Consider the following 19014-nt stretch of genomic DNA (forward strand, 5'->3'; position numbering starts at 1 on the left):
ATGGTAGTCAATCTGGAGTTGAAAATGAAATTAATAGATGCGTGACCGCGTATCTTTATGGGAGCCTTGATTCGTTATATGAAAGTACCTGAAGGAATAGTATTGCTGAATCAAGATAGGAGAAATATATATCTTTATAGCGTATAATTGAAGAAATCACTATATGGGTTGAAATAGTCCACTAAAAAGTATTGGAAAGGGCTTGAAGGATATTATGTGTTACTTACAAGGTAGCAAAAATATGAGTTTATTCTACAGAAAGAATCAGGACCTAAATCTGGTTGGATACGCAGACTCTGGGTATCTGTCAAACCCGCATACATCAAAATCACAGATCGGCTATGTTTTTCTATGTGATAGAACTGCAATATCTTGACAATTGTCAACACAAATTATTGTATATCTACTTCGATGAACCATTTAGAAATAATAGCTTTATATGAGATCACACGAGAACACAAATGGCTTAGAAGAGTGATCAATCATATCCAACAGTCATATAGTTTGAACATTACTAACACCCATACCATTATCTACGAAGGTAATGTTACATGTGCTGCACAAGTATAAAGGATATGTGAAAAGTAACTTAATGAAGCATATCAACTAAGTTCTTTTATGCTCATAAATTACATAGGAAGAATGAAATAAAGGTAATACATACTAAATTAAACAAGAATTTTATAGATTTATTCACTAAATTTCTCCCTACATCTAATTTTAAAAGATGTGTTCATGGTATTATAATGATGAGGTTTAGAGAATTGTATATTTCAAGAGAAGAATTTTCACATAATAACGATATGAAGAATTAAGTGTCTAAAAGTTAATTATGAATATTAAATGAAGTATTTTGGGTGTATTATACTCTTTTTTCCTTTAGATGAGTTTTCTTAAAGTTTTTCTGTTAAGATTTTTAACAGGATAATTCATGTGACCATGTCACGAGCTATGTACTCCTTTTTCTAATTTTTCTTACTGAATTTTTGAAATTTTTTAATGAGATATATGTGTTTTGTGAGAATGCACAAGAGAGTGTTAGAAAATATGAAGTTGGCAGCCGAATGCGGCTCTTCTTGATCTCTTTAAATATTTAATTCTATCTTTTAGGGATTGTGATATTATATATACGTAATAAAATTTCTCATTATAAATACAGATAAATAAATAATAAATAATTTTTCCTCGATATTATATCTTATTTACAATTGTAAATTCATCCTTTACTGTTGTTCTTTCAGGGAATCGCTGAACACAGGGGTTTCTCAACATTACTGACAAGTGCGCGCGGCCAGTGCAGTGCAGTGCCGCAGACGGCAGCTCTGACGCCGGGCCCTCTAAAGCCTGCCGCCGCCGTTGTCTCGCGCCCTCTGCGCCTGCGCACCGGCCCGAGCAGGCAGCAGCAGCAGCTTCTGCCGCGCGGCAGCGCCCAGCGCGTGGAGAGAGAGAGAGAGCAGTGTGTGCAGGAGCCGGAAAAAAAAACTGCAAAACATCGAGGAAAAGGTGGCACGAGTACGGTCGATTCGGCAGGCGTGGCAGGGGCGCCGGGCGCTAGGGATAAGATCGTTCGCAGCGCTTGAGCAGCCGGGCCGACGCGGCCGGCGCGCACGAACACGCCGGAAACAGACGCGCATCCTCGAGCCATAGTCGTTGGCACTTGGGAGCCGCCCGCCTCTGCCACTGAGCAGAAACCGCCAGGCGCCAGCCCACGCACCCGGAGCTCCATAAAAACGCCACATTTCTCTCGCCGGGCACGCGCCGCGCAGCAGCGTATGAGCGCTGGCGGCGGGAGGGGATGGAGTCCATGGGCAATGGAGCAGCGGGAGCGGGGGAGGGGACGCCCAGCCGGTCCCAGGGTGCCAAGCGCGGCCGCGGCGGCGGCGTGAGGGGGAGCGAGGCGGAGGCGGCGTGGGGCCAGCCGCCCGCGCTGCCACCGCCGCAGGGCGCAGGGGCGGGGTCGCGGATCTACCGCGTGCGGGCGAGCGGGGGGAAGGACCGGCACAGCAAGGTATACACGGCTAAGGGCATCCGCGACCGCCGCGTGCGCCTGTCGGTGCCGACCGCCATCCAGTTCTACGACCTGCAGGACCGGCTCGGCTACGACCAACCCAGCAAGGCCATCGAATGGCTCATCAACGCCGCCTCCACCGCCATCGAGAAGCTCCCGGCGCTGGACCCGGCTGCGTTCGCCGCCGTCCCCGAGCCGGGCGGGGCTGATGCAGGCAAGGTGAAGCAGCAGCAGGGGAGCAAGTCCGGGGGCAGCAGCACGTCGGAGACGAGCAAGGGGTCGGAGCTCTCGCTCTCGCGCTCCGACAGCCGCGGGGGCGCCGCCGCGCGGGATAGGGAGGTCACCGTAGCCAGCACCTCGGCGCAGGCCGCGTCCTTCACCGAGCTACTCACCGGGGTGGCGTCGGCCGGCGCCATTAACGCCACCGAGCACAAGCAACCGTGGCAGCCGCCACCCAACGTCTCCGCGGCTACCGCCGACTGCGTCGGCATCGCGCACCCCGGGAGAGGCACGCACGGGATGCCGACGCACGTCTTTTCCGCCCCCACCGCCGTCAAGTTCGGAAATGCGCTTCCGTTCGGCATGGTTCCGGCACATCCGTTCAACTTCGCGAGCTCCGTCGAGATGCCTCACTTCTCGCTTGCTCATGACGCTTTGGCGGCGTCCTCGACTCCCGCTGGAGACTACAGCCTCAACTTCTCCATGTCCTCAGGTTTCTTGGGTGCCAATAGGGGGACCCTTCAGTCCAATTCGCAGTCGAACTATTCAGGTCACCACCAGCAGCAGCTCCAAAGGCTGGACGGCCCGTTCTTGTTCGGTCACGCCGCGGCGGCGGCGCATCCCGCATCCGAGAACCAGCTCACCGCGTCCGCCGCGTTACAGCTGTGGGATGGTTTCCGACACTCCGGCATGAAGGAGAAGAGCAAGAACTGATTGCACATTCTTGAACGGTAAGATGATAATCTCCCGAAATGTAGAAGCTTTTATCTTTTGTCTCAATTTAGAAATTAGGTGCGTGCCCAGATCATCATTTTGGCATGATTACCATTCTGGTAACGCTCGAGGTAGCCTCGTGCCCACAAATCCAATAAAACACTAACCTTGTTCTGTTCCATTTGACGGGTGTCAAAACTTCAGGGCGTCATACTGCATTTAGCTCGACTTTGCATGGTCTAGCCTAACAGGTGTCATTTGCTCCTCACTGGAGATGGATTATGTTTCAGGGGGAACAGGCTGATCACATGGCTTCTGATTGGCATGCATTGCATTTTACAGTATTAAATTGTTGTAAACTGTAACTACGTCGCGTTGCTGGAAAAGGATCGAACACCTTGCATTCAGAAACAGGCTGAATATGCTGCAAACCTTAAGTGAAGCAAGTTTATGCTCATTTCAGAAAAGCCCCCCCCCCCCCCCCCCCCACACACACACACAAATTTAGTCCTGTAAGATAACCTAGTATAATACATCACCTGATTCGTACCGTAGCAGTTCATATTTCAGTAAAAGGAAGAGGTTTCATCCCCTTGGATTGCTGACTATTGTTGTAGGCGATCTGTGGTCTTAGGTTTGTGATAGAACTGCGTTTCTACTTCTAGTGGTTTGATAATACAGACTTTCAGTAACAAAGGCCACAAAAATATGATATAAAATATTTAATGCGCACACATTTTAGCTGTGGACGCCAAGGACTTTGAAATCGAATGCAGCCTGCATAAACCTTAATCATAGAATTACAAATCATAAGCTGTTTCATTCTCGTGTGAAATCTTCTTACTTCACATGATTCATGAACCTATATGTTGTAACCGGTACTTGGTGAGCTGTTCATGCAAGCAAGGTTTGGCAGCCCACTCCACTAATTATCATAGTAGCGGTTTGAAGGGGTTAGTGTTGAATATGTATCAAATATTGTACAAGGTAGGTTACATATTAGATTTGGAGTTGTAATTAGCGGTATGGGGTAGAGTCTGACCTTTGCTTAACCTCGTTAACAAATATCGTGCATCTGGTGCCATATGTGATTTCGCATGTATCATCTTGGTAGATCAATCCGTCGCTTTCGCAGCACTAAATTTCTTAACAAGTGGTATAAGAGCCAATGTTGGATTGGATATAGAGACGGTGTGGAAGATCACATGGAGGCGCGAGGATTATGCATCTAGAAGGTGTCGTGCAACACACATGCGGTGCGGGGCGGACACGATGCAATGTGGAGCATGGATGTGGCTGGTGCACACAGTCGATGCGAGTACGACCGTGGAGGGGCGACATGTGCGGTAGGGTTGTGTCTCCCCACGGGCACGTACGCTGGAGTTGTTTCGACTGTTTGGCACGCGATGAGCATTCATGATGAAGACTGGTGTGCGCACACGATGCATGAATGAGTGTTGTGGGTCCACGCAGGACGTACGGGAGAGCGTCAGTGGTGACAACGTATAGGGCGAGCGCGGACACGCGACTAGCTACAGCAGCTACCCCACTAGGGTTTCCTGGCGGTGCGTGTGTGTGTGGAGGAGTCCCAGGTGGGGGCTCAATTCTTTGCCTACATGGATCACGATGCGTGGATGTGGGGCCTCTTGTGGTTGCGGCAAGAGCACAGACGTGCACTGTTTTTCTGTTCGATTAAGGAGTCCAAAACTGGGAGGACTGAGCTTGGTGGAGGTCACGTCGGCTAGCTACTGATGGTGTCAGCACATAGAGGAGCAGAGTGCAGGCGAGGCCCAAGGGAGCACTAGTCGGCCTAGCGGTAGGCAGGCGTGGCCTAGTAGCAAAGGTTTAGGTGCGTGAAGACGGTGGTTGGTTGGCTGGCGCCAAGGTGCGGTTGCTAGCATAGGCGCGTCAGGCCGATGGCGTGGGCCCAAGCATCAACCCAGTTCGGCTGGGGTGGACCAGGTGGCTTGCTAGCACGGGTGGCCCCTGCGGACGTGCACGTGGCAGGCCAGTGCGGGCAACTAGCTTGAGAGAGCACGACCTAGCACGTGGAGGTGTTGGCGCAGCTGGCTGAGCAGGCCCAGGCAAAGCCTGGTGCTTTGGTGGCTCGAGGCACCATCCAGGCGTGTGGTTAGGAGCGCGACTCCGGCCCCTCGGGGCCGGTTCGGCTTGATGATGCGAGGCTATGGTGCAACCCAGTTCAGCGTGGGCTGGCTTGGTTGGCCGGGCACTCGGCTAGTTTGGCCAGGAGGTTGGTCCGGCGCGCGTTAGTCGAGGCCCAACGTACATGTGAGCAGGTCGAGGTTGAGCCGGTCGGTGATTGGAGTTTGATTCGGATCTGTTGTATTGCGATGCAGACTCACACATGCGGGCGTTGGCGTGTGGCTAGGCGGTCGGTGTGGTGTTGGCAACCTGGGAGATGGCCTAGCGGTTTTGGCACAGATGAGCTGAGCACTACAGTTGGGAGCAGACCGAAGCAGGCCGAGCAAAGTGTCAACTGAGCGATTGGCTCGGTGGGAGCGCGTGGCGATTGGGTCGAGAGGACGAAGACATGACAGTTTGGTGACGAACTTGGGTAGACAGTCTGCGTCGAGGGTGGATAGTTCGGCATTCAGCGAGACTGAAGTTTCGGTTACGCGTCGGATGGATCGGCGTGCAAGCGATGAGGTGCGTCATGCAAGCACATGCACGACGTGCACAGGTGTTGGAGCATGGCAGGAGGTCGCGGACACTGATGAATATTGCAACAGGCGAACAAGGCGAGGCAGTCAGTCGAATGGCTGAACCTCAGGCTGGTGTTGCAATGCTCGGCGACGAGCTGAGGCTGTCGACAGTGTTTGATCGTGGTGCACATGGCGACTGACATGAGGTCGACGGTGGTGTTTTCAAGATGGTCAAGGAGTAGAGCAACCTACTGTCGGTCCGTCTTATGCAGACAGATCGGAGTCGGGTAGCTTGCGGGCACATGGCGGACAGTCCAGGGAAGGCCGGCGGATAATTAACTTGGAGAGTGAACATATTGTGGTGCCGGACAGATAGGCTGGCGGCGACAGACCAGTCATACCTTGGGTAGCAGAGACGACGATAAGACTAGCGATAACGACATAGGAGTGTGAGGGCTGACGATGTTCGTTCTTTGTGGCGTGAACCTCAGGGTGCATGCTTGCATTGGAGAGGGCTTGCGCGCTTCCAAATCAGCAAGGGGCACGATTCAATTCAAATTGTGGTCATGGGTTTCTAAAGTGTAAGGACGCAAGGAAGCTTCAAGAGCTGAATTGGAAGGAAGTAGAGACCACGGAGTTCTCTACTTGCAACTGAAGAATATGGTTGGTTTGGGGCTGCAGGAGGCTACGGGGTAAAACATCATACGTAACCTAGCAGCAAAACGCAAGAGCAATGCTAATGTGACAATTCCTAACAAGTGACTTGGACAGTGACAATGAAGTTATTAGTATCAAGAATGTAGTCAATTAGTAGTGTGGATGTTGGATTTAGTTGGCTCTTATCATGTGACACCCAACATGAAGTGGTTCTCTTCATACGAGTTTGGTGATTATTGGCCTGATGATACAGGGTACCATGCTATTGGAGTAGGTACCATCAAAATCAGGATCTATAAATGAGTTGTGTGCTTTGAGGAGTTAGGCATATATTAATGCTAGGGGAGAAATATGTACAGTTGCAGGTGGAGTCTGGAGTTGCAGGGATATCACTGTCTCTGGAAGCCGGTGGGTCTGAGTAAAGTCAAACTCATCGGATAGCTTTCGTTGAGCGGCAAAGGCGACAACTCAAGTCCGGTGTACATGGAGGTTCGCGCATGACAGCTTCAAGGTGGCAGAATATTCGCTAAGGTGGAGTTTGTTGAATATATGTCGAATCTTGTATAAGGTAAGTTGCGTATTGGGCTTGAAGTTATAATTAGTGGTATGGGGTAGAGTTTGTGTCGTCTGTGATTTCATGTGTATCGTCTCGGTAGATCAATCTGTCACTTTCACAGCAGGGCTAAATTTCCTAACATGTAGGCTCAAGATTAGAGCTGCTGCAAGCCAAGCTCCACCGCTGTTGCTTCAAACTTACCGCATAATCATAAATAGTTTGTACATTAAGCTCAAGCTACCTTTTCCTATGTCACAAGAATTCAGGGCTAATGTACATGATTAGGATCCTCAGAATGTAGACAGTGAACACTGCAAAACCTCTACTTCTACGTCTGTATGATCATTGATCACATGAAAAAAGTTGTAGTAAGAACACTGTTCTCAGCAAAACATTTTTTGAGTCCCGGTGTCAACAAACTGCTAGTGTATCGCCATTGAAAGAGAAGTCTTCTCTGGATATTGTAGAAGTTTGGTGACCTTGGTGATATCGTTCTCAAGGCATTAACTCCCAATGCTTTTTCTATAGAGCACTCTCAATGCCGTTATGTTCTAAAAGGAAACGCCATTTCATTTGTTCTTCATCCATGTGAACCATTACTGGTTTCATATACTTGCTGTGGTGTCGAAATCTGTCCAAATCATGCTATTATTAAGTAATGGTCCTCAAGAATCAGTCCTTTTTGTCTGCGAATGGATATGCCCCATCCATTTCTGGTGTTTTGCTTATACTGTGCAGGTACAGTTCTTACTGCAATGAACTGCTGTGTCTAATTTTTCTCATAAGGATGATTCAAATATCGAAAGCTATTACTGTTCGTTATGCATATTAGACTGCATGCAAAGATATAGTATAGTACTGCATAAACAAATAGGTTCAGTGTCAGATATCAATATCCATCATCTTGTCAATATTATGAACTGCCTCACTGTACAAAACTCTGGCCCAAAAGGCATCATAATTTTTGCTTCCAAATGCTTGGTAATTACTTTACAGTCTGTTGGTTATGCCATTACAAGAATTAAGTCCATATGCAAGCGACACATTTCTAGCATTTGCCGTACAGATTAGTCAGTAACTTCTTATACGTCAAATTCTTATTCTTCGTTTTTGTCAACCTGCAGAAACTAATTTCTGGGACCTGTTCCAGCAAGAATCATCCTTTGGAGGTGCTATTGTTCATCGCAAGGACCGTTAAATTTCCTTGGAACCAGTTCATCGTACAAGTCTTATTTGGTCATCATAAACCGTGCTGCAGTTGATCAAACAATCCTGTGCCTTTTTCGTCTTCTTTTCCTAGATGATGTTGTACAAATTTTTATGGGAGATGAAAGTTCCGAACAAGAGTTAAGCGTGCCCCGTAATCGCAGTTGTAGTCCTTTCCCTTCCAAACTGCCGGGTGAATTCATGCGCTCCTAGAGTGCTGGAGAGACAATTCTGAAAGTTTGGATGAACAAGTCCATTGGACAAGCATTGTGGTCCTTCTCTGGGTTATGAGACAATCCTGGCTGCGAGGTGCTGAATTGCTCTTTTGAGATGCGAAAAGTTCAGGTTATGAATCTGATAGAGATTTTGCTCTGCCACCTTCCACTACTAATAGTAGACATACTAGATCAATTTTTTTAAGTATAAATGGGGATGCACATCACACTCATGTCCATACACACCTATATTATCATGTCTAAACTAGACTAGAGATATAATCTTATACAACGTGGACACGTGTTTGACCACTTAACGTACTCATGTTTGTATGATTTAGTAGTATACATACTTGATCATTATTTAGTTTATCAGGATCAGGAAATAAAGGAGGGAAATAATTTGAATTTACAAAAATATCCTTAGGCAAAAAGACGAAAACTGCAGAAAACGCTACCCGATCTGCTGCACAAAACCGAAAACGAGAGCATGTCATGAAGTTGATTCTGATTACATGGGGTGTTAAACTATTAATGATCAGGGCCATCACATGAAAGCCAAGAATCAGCGGAGCCGAAACAATAGAGAAAAGAAAGGAAGAAAAAATCACCAAAGAAGCCCGATCCAGATCCAAAATCAAGCTCATGGTGGCATTCGCACGCGCGGGCTGCAACGACCTGGCTACCCCACGAGAACAGAAGAGCAATCATAGCGGAGATTCGTGGCGAGGCATGGTGACTCCGCATGAAATAGATGAGCGAACCAAGCGGAGGGTCCTGGGCAAGGCACGGCTCCACCATGCTGGCCATGCGCTGTGGCAACGACTTGGCGCGGCTGATGCAGCATGCAGCCTAGACTGGAAGGACTCGAAGGCCGCCGCGTAACTCCGACGACCAGCGTTCCAGAGGTCAAGAAGACGGGTAATCTCGTCCGGCTCCCATTTCCCAGGATTTGAAACGGTGGGAAATGAACACCTCATATCCCATTCCCACTCTCTCCTCGTATCCCATTCAAACAAACATGGGTTTAAAGCTATCCCACTATTCATTTCTCATTCCCACCAACTATTTCTATATATCCAAACACCACCTACGGGATAGGCTCGGAATAGCTCTGTGTATTACTGTAGAGGATCTCGATCCGGGATAAAGTTGGTTCCTGTCTTACGTCGAGCATATTTGTCAGCATTTCAAAATAGTATATCTTTATACAAGAGTTAAGTTATATTGGAGTATTGAGTAGGAAGATATTTTAGCTAATAGGTCCTATGAGGAATGTGGAGATCGGTAGGAGATATTTTCTAAATACTAGCCTATCGCGCAACCAGTCTTTAGCTCGCACAATCAGTACGAGACTTGCGCGATCAGTCTCCTTGCAATATAATATGGTCTCACGATCAGCTCGTACTGGTCGCAAGACGTCCATATCTAATTTATCTAATCGTATTTATTGATATCTACTAAGTATTTTCTTTCTCGAAGTACATCCTCCAGCGAACAAAGTCGTGGTCGGCGTAGATGCATAGTGCCATATCCTGTAGCATTAATTGCTACGAAGTGGGGTGTTGCGGATCGACTTGCGCCACGTGACGGATGGGACATGATCTACAGAACAACCATGCAAGTGGATGATCTTTGTAGGTAGACTCACAGAGAGTATGAACGGGACAACTTGGTAGACGAACTTGCAGCACACAGTAATAGGACAGGCCAGGCAACCGAGGGAGGCAGGTGCGGTGGCGTTCCATAAATGGGACGGGCATGAAGATCTCTTAGGGTAAATTGGGTTCACCTGTTTCTCCATAATGATGATCTAATAATAGAATATCTGATTAGAAATGGATCTGCTGAGCAGGACCCACCTATAAAGTTTTCTTCTCTCTAGTATATTCTTATTTTTTATTTTAGGAATGGAATAAAAAAATTCCGATTTCAAGAGAGGACGACCCAATTTTAAAGGGACGAAGAAAGAGGAGTGGTAAAAATTTATTTATAACTAGTTCACAAACTCTGATAACAAAATACATATAATGTATGGTTATTATCCTTAGAGAGATTTGAACCTAGATAATTCCTGTGTTCTTGATTTCATCACAAATACATGTACACCGTAAACGTTATTCAGCTATCCTCAACCGATACACTCTGAAATCATTGTCGGGATCATCCCTCAACAAACCAGGTAGGAATACCTTGGTGCACTAGTAGGTATATTAAAATTTTAGTAGTTATTATCATATTTGATAATATGAGCATCGTAATAAATTAAATTATAGAACTTATATTTACTTTACCTGATGTATTTAGCACCATCATCGTTTAAGTTATATAGCTTCGCCACTGCCTACCTCGTGGCGACTGAACAAAATTCAGAATGCACAACCGCGACACTATATTCAATATTCAATTTGTTGATATCACCAAACAAAACCGGCAGATACAAATGTCCCAGAAAAGCAGGTAATCGGAAGCATAAGTGCATAACATCTCTCTTCCCTGGCGCAGCACCCACTGCTTGTAGAGCTCGAGGAGCTCAAGCACCTTGTCGGGCGCGTACACGTTGGCGGCCACGCTCTCCCGACGAGTGCACCGCGCCGCCCGCGCCGCCAGCCTCAGGCACTCCTCCCCCACGCTGAACCCGCCATAGCTCTCGTATGTGCGGAACCACGCCAGGAACGGCGCCACCGCGATGTCCACGAACCCGAACGCCTCCCTGCCGAAGAACTCCTTGTCGCCGAGCTCCGCGTCCAGCGCGCGGAGCACGCCCACCATCTCCGCCCGCGCCTCTGCTTCCACCTCCTAGCCGTCCCGCCGCATCCACAGCCGCTTCCCGTAGACATGGACCCGGTCCGCATACTCCGCCCAGAACCGCGCCCGCGCGGGCGCGTAGGGGTCGGCGGGGAGGAGGCACGGGGCCTGGCCCTGGAAGGCGTCGTCGAGGTACTGCACGATGGCGAGGGACTCGCAGACGGGGCGGTCGGCGTGGAGGAGGGCGGGGGCCTTGCCGTGGACGGGGTTGGAACGGAGCAGGAGGTCGCTCTTGGCGGCGAGGTCCTGCTCCGCGCGCTCGTAGGCGAGGCCCTTCTCCGCCAGCGCGATGCGCATGCGCTGCGCGAACGGGCTGCCGAACACGTCCAGCAGCAACAGGTCGCTGCAGCCGCCGCCACCAGCGTCCGTGCCGTCGTCGTTGACTTGGGCCATGGATATGTGCGTGGTGGTGCTCCGGTACTGGACCAAACGTGGAGAGGAGAGACCGGGGTTTCGCTGTTTTGTTGGGGAGGGGAGACCGGAGAGGCCGAGGGAGCTGGCTGGCTGCGGGAAGCAAAACGCCACGGTCGTACGAGCTTCGACGAAACTGCGAGTCTTGCTGCTAACACTTCACCGAGCTTTGCAAAGCTCCCGAGGAGACTAAGAGACAGCTACGTGTCGCGTTGAGCGTTGAGTTGTGCCACAGGATTGTTTGCTCCGTCGTCGGCACCTCCCATTGACGCGCTTGAGAGTTGAGAAAGCCCATGCTAAAGGTATTGTCATAATGGGCGGGTCATTCTAAATCCACGGGCTTTCTCTGATGTCCTTTTGTGTCCTTCCTCTGGTGTCAGATTTGTTTTTTTGTTTTCCTGTCACATTTCACAGAAATCTCACGCCGCCTCTCGACAGACTCACTTTTCATTTTTGGAACTTTTTCTAAAACTTTTTCCAATAACTATTTCTAGCAAATTTTTTCTCAAAATTTTTCTCGTTAACTTTTTCAAAAAATTTATCGAAAAACTTATCTTGATATAATATAATTTTCTAAAAAAGTTATAGAAAGAAAAACTCTTGATATAATATAATTTTCTAAAAAAGTTATAGAAAGAAAAACTTTCCAAGAATAAAAAGTTATGAGTTACTGTGCTAACGCGCGTGGACCAAATAGCAAGGTTCCATATTTCAAGTGTCAAGCCATCAAGGTGAGCACCTACGGCTCTTGACTTTTGAGGCGCAGATTCGGGACTTGGTTGCAAGTACATCACAAATATGCCCTTGGTAGGCACCACCAGTAATCGAAACACAATCTGTAGAACCAAAGGTTATGATGTCGCTATAACACTCCACAAAGAAATCCAGGAGTAGTCCTTTATTAAACTATCGCACATGGAGCGAAGGAGGCAACTCGGTGCTGCCGTCCTGCACGCACCAGTTCGAGACACACACGCACACACACGCACAAGTAAACAGCTCAACCCAACAATGACGACGACCAAACACACGAACACAGCTCATCACACCATACCAACCATATCAAGAAACTCTCCGACACGCGTACGTAGCTGGTTCACTCGATACCGTACGCCTTTTTCAGCACGCCGATGAACTCGTACACCTTCTCCGGCGGGTGAAGGCTCTTGGCGACGCTCTCCCGCTCCCCGCACCGCTTCGCCCACGCCGCCAGCCTCGGGCACACCTCCTCCACGCTGAACTCCCCGAACCGCTCGTAGCTGAGGAACCACGCCGTCAATGGCACGAACGCGACGTCCACGAACCCGAACGCCTCGCCGCCGAAGAACTTCTTGTCCCCGAGCTCGCCCTCCAGCGTCCTGAGGATCTCCAGCATCTCCTTCCGCGCCTGCGCCTGCGGCTCTCCCTTCAGCCGCCACAGCCGGGACCCGCAGTCGTAGACCTTCTTGTCGACGTAGTCGGCCCAGAACCTGGCCTGCGCGCGCGCGTAGGGGTCGGAGGGGAGGAGAGCGGGCTTGTCCGGGAACGCCTCGTCGAGGTAGTGGAGGATGATGAGGGACTCGCAGACGGGGCGGCCGTCGTGGAGGAGGACCGGGATCTTCTTGTGGACCGGGTTGGCGCGGAGGAGGAGCTCGCTCTTGTTGCCCATCAGGTCCTGCTCCAGGTACTCGTACGGGAGGCCCTTCTCCGCCAGCGCGATGCGGCAGCGCTGCCCGAACGGGCTCACCCAGAAGTCCAGGAGCTGGAGACCCTTCTTCTCGCCCGCCATTCCTTCTTGGCCCTGTCTCTTTTCCCTGCGTGTGTGAAGCAGAATGGGCTGTGCGGATGATGTTGTGGATGTATGATGCGAGGGGGTGGTCTGCTTTATAGGGGTGGGAGGGCGCGGGAGAGGCAGCCAGTAGATCTAGAAGCTTACGGCGAGAGGTTGGTCCGGCGTCACGGGTTGCGTCACGGGTTGCCTCCGAGATCGTACGAGTAGACATCACCGGATATGCGATGGAGTCCTGCACTGGCAGCCTGCGAGTGGGATGCAACACCGACGACAGCGGCCGCACGGGCCACAAGAGATCAGGGCCAGGCAGCAAAGATGTGATAGGGCATGACGACATGGGAAGCAGATGCTGCGTTTGGAGTAATATTCTGCAGCCTGCTGGTGCGGATCAGGCCTGCGTTTGTAGTACGTACTTTCTTGTGTTTTCTGGTTCTAGACAAGAGCTTGCCGACGCGTGTCCGTACCTTCTAATACGCTCAATATAAAATCGAGAAATATTTTTTATTTATCATCGGAAGATAAAATGATTATCCTGTTTTCATATCATAAAATAAACTTACTTATTTACTATTGATTCTAATTTTTTTCTTACTCATCATTATCATTCATTTGTTTCATAAAAAAGACACATTTGTACTTGAAGAACTATCTAATGCAGTCAGTCACCGTGTTATATTCATATATATTTTTCTACAATAAAAAACACAACAAATAAGCACACAAAATTTTCTACAACTTTAGTATTTACAACAAAAATTAACTCCGACTTTTGCTATGACTAATCATAATCACAAATGTAACCATACAACTTCTCTAATTATCAGCAAACAACACGACTTCGTAAATTCATATATTATATTATAATCTATTCATCTAAATTCAAAGTTAAAAACCCTATGAAAGTGCCTAAACTTCGATTAGTTGCCAGCATCTTGTTGTCAATCGTAGTCGTCACTATCAATTTTATACGATCTGTGGATGAGATTCACATTTCTGCTTTAACCACACAGAAGCGCGATTGAGATAGGTTAGTTGGGAAACAAGCTCTAAGCGTTTATACGGGAATTCCCGGACATATTCAATTGAGATACGCATTTATTTCAAAACCACTCAACTAAATTAAAGAAGAGCATCGGATTTCGCTCAAACCCTTTTGGTTCTTGCTTTTGAGATGCATCCATCCATCTTTTCCAAGGCCAATGAAGAGGAAATGGGGTAAAGTTGGTTCCTGTCTTGACGTCGAGCATATTTGTCAGCATTTCAAATTAGTATATCTGCATAACGACCGGATAAAATTCAAAATGCACAATAGCGACACTTTATTCAATATTGAATTTATTGATATCATCCAAAAAAAACCGACAGATACAAACACGGCCAGCAGCATAGGTCCTTACCGCTACCACCACCAGTGACCTTGCCGTCGTAGTTGACTTAGGCTAACTCCAACGGAATTCCCAAATTTGCAGATTTCCTATCCAGTGTTACAGTGTTGCGGAGGGAGGACGGAGCTGTGAATTTGATGGAGTACTGTAGCATTTGTAATACTGTAGCGGTACTGTTTACAGTGGCAACCAGTGGACCGGAGGCAGGAAAACACTGTCGGAGTACTGTAGCAGTACTGTAGACAAAGGCTGACCGTGGATTCGGAGGGAGGAAAAATAGTAGTAGAAGGTAAGAAATATGTTAGTTGTTGGAGATGAAAAAATAGAGAATGCTGTAATAATGATAAGGGATACTGTAATAGTATTTTGAGGATAAAAAATTAAGGTAATTATTGGAGATGGTCTTAAGCTATAGATATGTGCATGGTGATGTTCTGATACTGATGAGGACAGAACTTGAACCGAAATGACCCTAATGCCATTTCACTACATATCTAATTACAACATAAATTTATATGATTTATATGAGCATATTACTAGTAAACTTTTTCTTCACGCTGATGCCAATGCACCACCCCACTCTAGATAAACGTAGCTTTGCCCTTGGGTACTGGACAAACGTGGAGACGAGAGGCTGGGGTGTAGCTGTCTTGTTGGGGAGGAGAGATTGGAGGCCGAAGGAGCTGGCTAGCGGCGGGAAGCAAAACGCCACGGTCATACGAGCTTCTACGATACTGGGAGTCTTGCTGCTGACGCTTCACCGAGCTTTGCAAAGGTTCTGAAGAGAATAAGGTTATGTTTATTTCAGCAGTGGATTTTGAAAAATAACTTTAAGATTTTAGATTGTGGAAAACTGAGTGTCCAAAAGTCGAGGGTTGTTAGGTAATCTGGATTCTACGTGGGTTGGATTACTATTTATACATGCCTTCCTCCTCGTGCGAAGGGGAGGGACGGCGGGCGTGAAGGCACATCGGTGTGGATGTGTCGCCGGCAGGGAGAGAGAGATGAGTCGGGAAGAGTGATGAGAAAAAAAAATGGCTCGCTGTTGAGATTTTAATGTCAACTACTCTTCACTGGATTGTGAAATTATTACAATCTAACAAATGAATTGTAGAATGCAGATCCAAAAGCTCTTAATTTGTTTACACTTCAATTTATAAAAACTGCTTTCTATAATCCGTAGTGGAAACATACCGGATCGTTTGCTGCCTCGTTGGCACCTCCATTGCCGCGCTTGAGAACACCCATGCTAGACGTATTGTCGTATTGGGCCGCATTTTGTGATCATGTTTCTACTTCCATGGGTCATTCCAAGTCCACTGGATTTCTGGGGGAAAGAATATGGTGTCGTGCTGCAAAACTAACTCCTGCAGCACCAGACGGATGGTCCCCAGCTGTCCCGAAGGACCGATCTCAAAGCTACCGAACGACACTAGCGCCAGACAACGAAACGAGCGGTGGGCGGCCAGCCGAGAGCCATCGTCTTTGTTCCAGCCGAGCCGCAGCGAACGAGTCGAGGTGCAGCGAGCGAACAGACGGAGGGAACGCAGCGCCTAAGACCTCGCGGATCGCCGTCGATGCGCCGCTGATGAGGACCAAAGAGATCCTCTGCCGGCGGCGTCCTCCCTAAAAACTCACTTCACCTAAAACACCGGATATTATTATATTAGACATATCTGCACCGGGAACGTACAGGTGCAGAGATCGATAGATGTTGCTTTCCATCGAGCATGGGTGGATGAGGAGGAAGACGAAAGCAAGCAACTGGTTGGCCGTTGAAAGGGCTAACTTAATTGGTTAGCGATCAAAGTGGCCGATATTTTGGTTGACGATTAAAGTTGCAAGATACGGTGTTGCGCTTGCCTCTGATGATCAGCTGCACACCCATGAAGCCAGCATTCGGCAGCAATTTGCCTACCCGGGCATGCAAAGCGAGATATATTTCAGCACAACACACCAAACCTACTGCCATATCAGTGACGCATAAGAGCAAGAAATGATTCAGCTAGCCATCAATGCCGAGCGACTTCGAAGGAAGGTTTCATCATCGATATCTCGTGGGAGCAAAATGCGTGACAAGATCGCACAACCACACAGCTCTCGCGCCTTCGTAGCTACGCGTCAATGTGGCCCAGTCCGGCTCAACACACAGCAGCAGCACAAGAGGCAAGTAATGATGGTGCACAAGCACAACCATCTAGTGATGGTAATATTAAAAAATTCTTACCTTTTCTTTTGCTTCGCAGGGATCAATTATTGATGATCTTCTTACAGAAGAACTATTTTAGTAATGGAGCTTGTGTTTCGGATAATTGCTTTTGTTTGGGGCAATCATGTGCCCTAAGCTCAATTGTTATTATTATTCCTTATATTTTTAGGATGATGTTAGTGAATAATACTGTGTTATTTGGTATATTTCTGGAGTCCCGATCCTTATGTATTAATTGTAGCATGTTAAAAAGGTTCGGTTTAGTCTCAGGCTCTCGGCAGTACAGAACTGCAAATTGTTTCTGCTGTTGTCGTTCTTTCTTCAGGCTTTAGTAGCAGTCTCGTTGTTCTTGCAGGCTTAAGGCCTTTTTGTTTTTGAGCTGGAGGCTTTAATGGGTTTGTAAGTGTTGAGCTTGGGCCTTCCAATAGGAGCTGCACGCTGGGAACCGACGGAAACATCGAGCTTATGTCCAGCTTACCAAGCAAGCGTCAGTGAACTATTTTCACGAGCGTTCCAGAGGCGAGTGTTCCAGAGGTGAGCGTTCGGCGACTCCTAGATGATTTGGCCGGCCCCCTCTCGTCGGATAAGGAGGGTGGTCTAGTCATCTGATGTCTAGTTAGTATTTCGTTTTCATAGCTTAGTAGTTAGGTTAGGAATTGTTATGATCTGTATGTGGTATGGGTTATATTGTTCCTTTTCTTTCTTTTCCGGTGACGACGCTCGGGACAGCGGCTTCCCTGACAGATTAAAGGTGAGGTTTGTTCTACTTCACTTGTATCTCGGGTTGGATCTGTCCTTAGAGCTCGAGATGCTAGATCCAATCCTCAGCAATGAAGATACGGCCGTTGGTCATGAAACGATGCTGGGCGTTCAGCAATTCAAGACCGCGTCAACTTGTTCCGTGTGTTGTAGTTGGCGGTGAAAAAATTTATAGCTTCTTCGTCGGGACAAGATTTGACTTGAGGCTTCAGCTTTGACGTTCCCATTCGACAATCTTTAGTGTGGCGAGACGTCGAACAGCGACAGATCCAACCGGCGACGACGAAAACGACCTAACGGATCCTCGTAGGACTTCAATGTAATTTTTGTTTTCCAATCCCTGGGTAGGGGCTGGATATAATTTCACTATATATAGAAAACTAGTATGTACTCCTGGGTGTATGTACTCCCACCTCTTATATACCACTTTTACACGTGTATTATACTTCTTTATCACTTTAAATATACTTCATTAGTAATTATAAGATACTACAATACAAATCCCACGAAAATTTTTATGAATTTCGATGTTTTTTTTATCATAATTTGCGTATATACTTCTTTTATGTATAAAAAAGAGTATATAGCAAAAATAAAAGGCTAACATTGAATTTTTTCATACAACTCATATTGGTGTATCTTAGAATTAGTATTAGAGTATACTAAAAATGATAAAAGAGTATAAAGTGTTTGTTTAGGTGGTATATTGCATGTGGAAGTACATACTCCTAGGAGTATAGAATAGGTGTCCATATATATATATATATATATATATATATATATATATAAAACATCCAACCCGTTTTTCTTTTAAAAAAGCAAGCGTCAGTGGAACTGTAGAAGGCGTTCGATCCAGCGGACAGCGGATAAGGCAGCGACTACACGTGACGTAGCCCAATCTACGTTAGAGGATCTGGTTCCGGCTGGGGACAGCGACAGGTCAATTTATCCTCCGAGGATAGCTTCAGTCCTCATCGGCGGCGCATCGACGGCGGCTGCCGGCTTGGTGGGGGCGGCGCATCGACGCGGGCCAGAGGCGCCGTGTTCGCTCGCTGCGCCTCGACTCGTTCGCTGCGGCTCGGCTGGAACAAATGTGATGGCTCTCGGCTGGCCGCTCACCGCTCGTTTAGTCGTGTGGCGCTTGTGTCATTCGGTAGCTTTGAGACCATCCGTCTGGTGCTGCAGGACTTGGTTTTACAGCGCGACACCATAGAATTTCCCCCCGGATTTCTCCGGTGTCCTTATGTGTCCTTTCTCGGGTGTCCATGAGATTTGTCTTCCGGCCCCATTTCAGGCATCAAGCCATCAAGGCGAGCACCTACGGCTTTTGAGAGGCGCAGATTCGGGACTTTGTTGCAAGCACATCACAAATATGCCCTTGGACAGCACCACCAGTAATCGAAACACAATTGGTAGAACCAAAGGTGACGATG

The 19014-nt window shown here is 47.8% G+C and overlaps 2 protein-coding genes and 1 pseudogene across 2 annotated transcripts; 1 reads left to right on the forward strand and 2 right to left on the reverse strand.

Moving 5' to 3' along the window:
• The first annotated feature begins 1446 nt into the window (after window positions 1-1446).
• On the forward strand, window positions 1447-3122 carry LOC133913471 (transcription factor PCF6-like). Its single transcript, XM_062356640.1, has one exon. It carries the CDS (start codon window positions 1796-1798, stop codon window positions 2939-2941), a length of 1146 nt encoding a protein of 381 aa, XP_062212624.1. The 5' UTR covers window positions 1447-1795; the 3' UTR covers window positions 2942-3122.
• Window positions 3123-10610: 7488 nt separating this feature from the next.
• LOC133913472 (probable glutathione S-transferase GSTU1) lies at window positions 10611-11745 on the reverse strand (annotated as a pseudogene).
• Window positions 11746-12316: 571 nt separating this feature from the next.
• On the reverse strand, window positions 12317-13304 carry LOC133913473 (probable glutathione S-transferase GSTU1). Its single transcript, XM_062356641.1, has one exon. It carries the CDS (start codon window positions 13223-13225, stop codon window positions 12554-12556), a length of 672 nt encoding a protein of 223 aa, XP_062212625.1. The 5' UTR covers window positions 13226-13304; the 3' UTR covers window positions 12317-12553.
• Between the last annotated feature and the right edge of the window lie 5710 nt (window positions 13305-19014).

The sequence above is a fragment of the Phragmites australis genome, chromosome 3 (assembly GCF_958298935.1).
Source record: "Phragmites australis chromosome 3, lpPhrAust1.1, whole genome shotgun sequence".
In the NCBI taxonomy this organism is placed as follows: Eukaryota; Viridiplantae; Streptophyta; class Magnoliopsida; order Poales; family Poaceae; genus Phragmites; species Phragmites australis.